The sequence below is a fragment of the Eublepharis macularius genome, chromosome 2 (genome assembly GCF_028583425.1).
Source record: "Eublepharis macularius isolate TG4126 chromosome 2, MPM_Emac_v1.0, whole genome shotgun sequence".
Classification (NCBI taxonomy): Eukaryota; Metazoa; Chordata; class Lepidosauria; order Squamata; family Eublepharidae; genus Eublepharis; species Eublepharis macularius.
The window spans coordinates 73,218,025-73,226,178 of NC_072791.1; the positions used below are offsets into that span (position 1 = coordinate 73,218,025).

Genomic DNA, 8,154 nt, shown 5'->3' on the forward strand with positions numbered 1-8,154 from the left:
TAAATCTCCAGTGGCTCTCATCCAAAGAAAACTAAAATCTGATTTGTAGCCCCCAGAACCTCTCACAGTTGGGGGAAGGAGGGAGCTCATAACACTGTAAGCAATGTGCCCTTTCAAGGCATTACAGCATGGTCTCTAGCATTAAACTGAGTTGATGTTCTCTGACTGCTGATTCACATGCTGGCCTTTGCAAACATTTAACATTCCCCTGAATCCTCTTGGAAGATCACTTGCAATATCTCTAATCTAGCACCAGTCATGGGACCATACACTCCCACATCATAAATAATGGGTAGTTTTGTTTTAGGAGTAAAACCATACCTGCAAGGCACAAACTTATTTCAGGAAGTACATGAAGGCAAACTGATGTTTGGATGTTAGAGCTACTTCACATATCCCGAGCAATACAACTTTTGTCATGCAACAATACAGGTAGCTTACAGTTCTTGCTGTAAAAGCCCTATGGAGTTGCCATAAATTGCTTGCAACTTGATGGCATTTTCCTCCACCAATAGTGGGGAGAAAGACAAAACAAAATCCTTCATATACTGATGGTGAGTTTCTAAAGTTTTGAGAACTGTTGTTTGTACCATTCACTCATGCTGGAAGATTTTGTATGGCTGCGATGTTAAATTCTGAAACACCCATGTTTTCCTAGTCAAATGTTGGGAAATATTCAATATTATCAGTAGTTTGCATAGAGCTCAAGCACTTACGCCCAAAACAAGATACAAGATACATTGTTCATTTCTGAAGCCACGACTTCCTAACAGAATTAGCTACATCATCCATCTACCAATCTTCACACTATGTACACACTTCCACTAGATTCAGATTTAATCCTAATGAATATGCCAAGCTTCTCACTGGCCAAAAGTTAACAAGATTTTAATTTTCATTCTTTTCTGTTGGGGGTGGGGAGTTAAGTTGTTCTGTAGCTTGAATTCAGAACAGTTGTAGATGTCCTGGCTCAACCTATAAAATAGCTCAGGCTCCGGGTGAGGAATAATGAAAAACAGATGAGAACAAAATAAGACACCAAAAATTAACAAGTGTCTAAATCTGACATTCTGCATTTGAGGCCCAGGCCAAATCCCCATCCTGCCCTCCCATCGGCCCCAAGTGCATCCAATGTCCTGACCACTCCCACACAGCATGTTATACAGGAACAGTCCTACTCTGGCATGCCTGTTATGGTCTCTTGTTCCTCCCTTATTTCTTATCTTTCTTTTCGTGAATTAAAAGAATTAAATTGCAAAGCATCATAAGAAGAAAATGCTTACTGAGAAGAACCTTCATATGGTTCTGAAATGCTTGGTAAGTATCAGTCTTCAAAGGCCCTCTTGAAAACAACAGTCTTGCGCTTTTTTCACTAAACTGAAAAGCTGTTAATGTCAACCAAGCCATGAACAGACAAGAAGACACATCTTTTTATAAATCTGGCACCGAGCAACTTGGCCAGAGTTTCCTCTGGTAGAGGCTGCCATGGGGAAGAAAGGAAGGGAAGCTAAACACAGGGGCAAGATAAAAGTAGGTGGGTAGTGAGTGGGAAGGAGAGAAGGCAGCACGAAAAGAGAAGAGGCAAAAGAGGCTTTCTGGGAAAGGAAAGAATAGTGAGGAAAGGGAAAATGAGATGCCTCCCTCAAGCCCATGTGGGTCCCCTGCTTTCATGTATATAATACACAACAATTGATCAGTATGGTATAGTAGCAGAGCCAGTACAGTGTAGGTTTTTTTGAGCACTGGGGTATGAAGTTGCCACTGGCAGAGAACATAGGGGCTGCAATATCACATGTCAGAAGTGACAGCAGATAGCTCTAGGAATTGCCGTCACTTCTAGTTTCCCCCCAGAAGTGATGTAATGTCACACGTGGCACCAATTTTCTTTTTAATCTCTCCAACAGGACTCGAGGGGGGGATCCCCCATCTTAGTTGGGTGACTGGCCAGCCTACTGGACTAGGACTCAAGTTCAAACCCCTGCTCAGCAATGAAACTTGAGCCAGTCATTCTCTTAGCTAAACATCTCTCTCAGGGTTGTTCTAAACATTAACAAAAAGGAGAGAACTGTGTATACTGCCCTGAAGAAAATGGGATAGAAAGCTCTGTTTTCATGTCTGTGTACTCTTCTCAACCTGGAATTTTTCCCTAGTATTAACAATCAGAGGAAATACAAAATCTCTATATACAAGTTAAATAATATGACCCCATATTTTAAATGTGACTTTTCATTGTTTGTAGTATACTCTCTTATCCTACAATTAAAGAACTAACTTTACCTGAAACATAGTTGATTGTGATTTCTAACCTGACCTATCTAGAGAATTCACAGCAACACAAACCAAGGATTCAAGGAGAGGGAAGGGTTTGATAAGCCTTAGTATCAGACTGTTTCAATGCATGTATCACACCTCTTTGGGAGAGGAAGACCTCTTCAGACTCCTGCTCACCAAAACAGCCGTGTAATCATTGGGCTATCTATCTCTGCCAAATCAACCTCACAAAATGGCTAAGGAACTAGAGTTGTACTCAATGAGCTGTAACAGGCTGAAGGCAGGGCAAAAAATATCTCAAAGAAATGCTACCTCATCCCTCCAGAGATTGTACAAGGTTGTGACCATCAGATTCCTCTGCCAGCTTTCAAATGAATTCAGGCAAGTAGGGCCAGTGTACACAGTTAAACAGAAATTATTCTGCCAAAAATAAAGCATAAAGGACCACAGAACTCAAGCATATCAGGAAACCATACACCTTGATACAGAAGCTCAAAGCCTTTGTAATTACTCCAGTGGCTAGGCAGCTGAGAAGGAGGCAGGCCTCCACAAATCCACTTGCCAGAGGCAAATGCTCTTTGTTTCCTGGTAAAAGCATAACATGAGAAACCCCATCCCAAACTCAGGAAGCAAAGAGGATTGACATGATGACATTGGATCTGAGCCCCATAAAATGGGGGGCAGGAGAAGGACATGAGCTGTTCTGGTTCTCCATTGGGGAGAAGGCAGGGTATGAAGCAAATAACATCCTTTCTGTATGGAATTCACAGACAATCCGCACATGGTGTGCCTTCTGCTATAACTTAGGGGCAAGTGCTTTTGCAACATAGCAATCACGGGTCTCCATGTTATGGATGGATGGAATGGCCTCCAGAACTCTTCTAGCCTAGTCCAGTCTGTCAGTTACGAACCTCTTCTCAAGCCCTGCTCTGTGTGCTCCTGCCTGCAAAGATAAAGCAGGGGGCAATCAGAGGCAGGGCTTTTGGGGTGGTGGCGCCTTACTTTTTGAATGCTCTAAACATTAATGTTCTAAACATTAACATAATGCTCTAAACATTAATGTTCTAAACATTAGAGGCAGGGCTTTTGGGGTGGTGGTGCCTTACTTTTTGAATGCTCCCCCTAAGGCCCCCTTACTTTCTTTTAGGCACCAGGCCAAAACATTTCTCTTTTAACTAAGGGGTTCTTTTTAGTTATTTTATGATCTGTTCTTAGCCTGAGGCTTATTTTATTAATATCATTTTAGATTGCTCTGTTTCATGTTCTTTTATGCCCAGGCTCTTTTAATCGGCTTGCCTTGCTGTAATTGGCATGTTTTTTATGGATCTGTTCTTATTTATTTATTCTACTGGTACAGCTGTTTTATTGTGTGATTTGGTTTGTCTTGACTGGTTTTGGTTTATTATTTTAGTTGTGAGCTGCCACAACATACAAATTTACTAAATAAATAAATAATAATTGCTCCCGCAGTCCTTAGCAATATGACCTGTACTGTTTTGATCTTTTTAACTCTGATGTTGTTAGCAGTATTAGACTTCAATACAGGCAACAGTATTTTGCCAGACACAATGAAAGGCAAAGTGGGAAAGAGCTGCTGTTCTCCTGTCCACCATCACCATAAACACAGCATACAAAAGAGCTCTGTGGACACAGTGCCAAGCACACTCACCCCACCCCCACCCCCACCCCTCCCCGCCAGTGGTCTATCTTGAACTTCCATCTTATGCTCAGATTACTTTTAAAAGCTTTCACTGTACTGTGGGAAAATGCAAACAAGAAGAAGAGCCTGATGGAAAGTATGGAAGAAGATGTAAATGAACTACCTGATATAGTAGGTAGGCTAAGCCAGGGGAAGAATTAATTGAACTCAAGTGTGATTAATTACATTGTGTTTTCATTGTGCCTTCCTGACTGACACACAGCCAGGGATGCTTGTTTTGTTCTTTCAGAGAACTGTTCACCTTTCAGGCAGACAGGAGGGACAGCAAGGCCAGATGTTTCATTATTGCCCAGCCAATTAACCAGCTTATATTTACCGTTATCTAGTGGAGTCCACATTAATTAAAAACAAATGTCTTTTCTATAGCAGTTCGCACCAAGTACTGCTACTCCATGGGTTTTTGGTTACCTTATTCAGTTTATTTCAAATAATCAGATGTATATTTGTGTCTGCGTGTGTGTCCGTGCATGTTTTATAAAGCGGAAAATTCTGAAGCATTCGTCTTTTTGTAAACTGGACCCTGTGGTTCTCAGATGAAATGAGCTTCAGACATTTGAGAAACAACAGGCCCCAAGACGTTCAAAAAGGCTTGGGTACTGCTGAGTTCCAAATACTCTCAAGGTTCATGTGAGTTCAAAAGGGAATCACCCCTACGTTTACCAATAAATTAGTTTGTTTGAAATACAGAAGAGGAAATTATAGAACTGACACTGGTTCAGGAAGTTCAGCTACTGGACCAACATCATTAATAAGAAAACTTGTGAAGTTTCATGTTAAAAGACTAGTATACACTGTAGTACACAAGAGGCACATAAAGTGCGCAGTATGTCTTGTACTACTTTCCCCCCCCTAGCATAATATGGCATGCAGTCAATCCCCCAAACACATTACAACACCATGAACTGATGTATAATACTGGCTGTCCCACTTCAGTACTTCCAACCACATTGTTTGCTGAGGAATGTTTAAGAAGGCTACCTTAAACATATGTTAACTAACTGCTGGGGGTGCGGAAAAGATCAGACTTCTCCTGTGAATCCCTTCATTTTGAAATCTTGGAACAATATATATAGAAGAACAAAACATTATTTAAAAAACACATAACAGGATGTAAATAGAGGCTTCTTCTGATCAGGTGAGAAGTCCTATTGTTTGAGTAATGCCCTCCATCAACCCCCTCTCTGGACAGTTTCTCCATCAGAGTTTAACTGCCAGGAATGAAAGAAACAAGGATCATAATATTTGTCTGGTTCAGAGGCAGGGCAAAGTCATTCTTTTCAGCTAAATGAAAGTGACATACTTCTGAGGATGCTACTTTCCATGGCATAACTTTTGCTACCATGCATTTCCTAGTTTCCAGAAAATTAGATCAGTTGCAAGCTTCCCACCCCTTTAAGAACTACAGTTCCTGAAATGGAAATAGTTTAACAAACTAAATATTTCAGTTATTTCATTACAGATCTAGTCACAGAATCAATTAAATCCATAAGCGACATGGCTTAACGACCATTAAAACTACAATGAATTATACAGATAACGTTTTGTTATGCAGATAGCAGCATAAACCATAGCATCTTTATACCAGTGACAGGTTTATTGGCAAGGGGAAGTGCATTAGATAGGATAACCCCCTTTGAGTTTCAACATGCTTACAAACCAACAGGCACAAAATAAAAGCTCCATACTTTTCAAACAAATCACTGGAGAAGGAGAGGATGTGGATTTATGAGTTAAACTTCCATTAAATCCACAGTTTTAGACCGAAGAGGAAACAAGTTAGAGTTTTAAAAGGCATATATCTTCTCCAACAAAGACTGGGGATTTGCTGAAAGCCAGTATGGAAAAGAAACTTTGATTAGTGCCTCAAAATAAAATTTGGTGAACTTGCGCAGCAGAAAGGTGACAAATCAGCAGCTGCTTTTCATTCAGGTTGGGGTCTCTTATCCCCCCAAAACATACAGTGCAGGGAGCAATTAGAGAGGCTCATAAATTCAAGTATATAAAAATGGTCTACAAGGATTTAGTTTGATAGACAAGCTTGTGCATTTTATAGAAGCTGGCATCAGAATTCACATTCTACTTTTTCAGCTCAAGTGTTCTTAATTAAAGCCTTGGATACCACATCACCGGGACCCATGTGAACACTTACATATATTCCCTAGACTGACATCACTTTACCAGAATTATGATTTAAAAACAACTGCTTGGAGTATGCAATGCAGATTCAGGGGGAAACACCCCTTGCATGGACCCAAGTAATCCCCCAGTCTACTGTTTCCTGTGGAATTCCTGACTTTTAAGGATGAATGACATGAACTGAATTTTATCTACCACATTTTAGCTGTCACTGCATATATCTTGCCATACCTTGTCAATGCTCCTTTATGAGCAGGGCACATGTAAATGTTGCAGATAGAGCATTCTGTAAGTTACGACAATTTTTGTAATCATATTGTACAGTATGCAGCCACTGACAGCCACCATCAAACGCTTCCACTTCCTTTGTGTTCTGCCCTTCTTCTTTGTAGACTCCTATCTAAGAAGACTCCCCAGTCTTGGCCATATGTTCACCTCAAGTTGTGGAGTCCAATATGTATAAGGCTAATCTGATAACACAAATTCATGCATTAATTGCACTGACCACTTCTAACTCAAGGGTGGCTGTTTTATGGGGGATTGCGCATAGTCCAGTCCTGTGCACATTTACACAGCAGCCAGTCCCCTCAGGTTCAGGATCACTCCCAGGCAAGGCAGAGTATCTACACCTATGACAAAGTATCATATTTGATTGCCTCTCGCGCAAAAAAATATTTTGAGGCGGCAAACTTCACTAACTAGATAAAGGCACTGCGCATTCAGCCCTTAAAGAGGAAACAACGGAATTCACGCTGTGGGGTGGATTGTTTGTTTGTGAAACAGACTCATTTAACCCCTATTTGGAACATAAAAAGGGAAATCCTCAAGCTATGCTCAGATAGCCTGGCCACGCTGCTGGATGCGCAACTTTCAAGAGCCGGCTACGTGACTCGCCGGCTTCGGGCCCCGGGACCAACCCACCCCCCTTAAATGCAAGGCGCTCTCTCTCGCCCTCGCCTCCCACTAGAGCGAGGCAAGTGCGCTCCGAGACGCGGGAAGCTGCTCTGACTACGCGCAGCCCCTGGCCGTCACCCGAGGGCAGCTAAGCAAACGAAGGCGCGCCAATGCTCAGTCAGAAGCCACGACGGGTGCGGCGGCAGGGGGGTCGCGGCCGCTGGCAAGCCCAGAGGCTGGCCGGAGCCCTTCCGGGCGTTTCGCTAAACTCCCAGCCGCTGGCGGAGCGACGGCGGCCGCGGGGCTGCTCCTCCGTCTTGACAGCGAGCGAACCCGCCTGGCGGGGAAGCCGGGGCGCCGAGGCCAAGGGCTTTCGGCAGCGCTCGGCGCCCTTCCCGAGCCGCCCACCCCGCCGGCCGGGGCTGCACTCACCCGGGGCCCGCTCGCTCTGTGGTTCTGGACCCGCGGCAGAAGCAGCAGCAGCATCGCCAACCAGCGAGGGGGCGCAAAGCCCCGAGGGCCGCCAGGCATCGTCGCTCGGGGCCGAAACGCGCCGGCAGGAGATGCCCGCCGCCGCCGGGGGCCGAAGGCGCTGCTTGGCTGGGCGCTGCGGCGCCTTCTGAGCCGGCTCCGCCGAGGACCGGGCGCGGCGCGGGCTTCCCTGCTCGCTTCCCGGCGCTCGGCCTGCCCCTTCGAGCCGCAACAGGTTAAGCGCTCCAGCGCCGGCCCTTAGGGTCCCCATTATAAAGCCCATTGCCGGGCGGGGCGGGGCCAGCCGAGGCTTCTCTGAGCCGCCGCACCGAGGCGAGCGAGCGGGCGCGCCCCTTTCGCGGCCCCGCTGCTTTGCTCAGGACGAGCCGCTGCCCCCGGCCCGGCCCCGGCAGGCTGTTAAGCAGCACTACTCCCCCAACCCCACCGGGCCTCGCTGACCCTGAGCGCCCTGAATCGGCCGTGCGCCTAGCACAGTTACTGGGCAAGCCGAAAGAGTCGGATGCTACAGTAGGCTTAGAAGGGCGTGATTCTCCTGCGGATGGCACTTTAGACAGGGAATTGGGACCCACGGAACTCTCCAGAACTTACTTCAGAGTAGGCATGTTTAAGATTATTTATTTATTCTCTGCCTTTCTCTCCAA

General features: G+C 44.9%; 1 protein-coding gene across 1 annotated transcript in view; it reads right to left on the minus strand.

Moving 5' to 3' along the window:
* SMOC1 (SPARC related modular calcium binding 1) overlaps positions 1-7,534 on the minus strand; it is a 153,004-nt gene extending 145,470 nt beyond the window's left edge. Inside the window, exon 1 of the mRNA XM_054969947.1 lies at positions 7,454-7,534. Within this exon, the coding sequence (XP_054825922.1) occupies positions 7,454-7,507 (54 nt within the window). The 5' untranslated portion in view covers positions 7,508-7,534. The remainder of the gene's footprint in view (positions 1-7,453) is intronic.
* Positions 7,535-8,154: the final 620 nt, after the last annotated feature.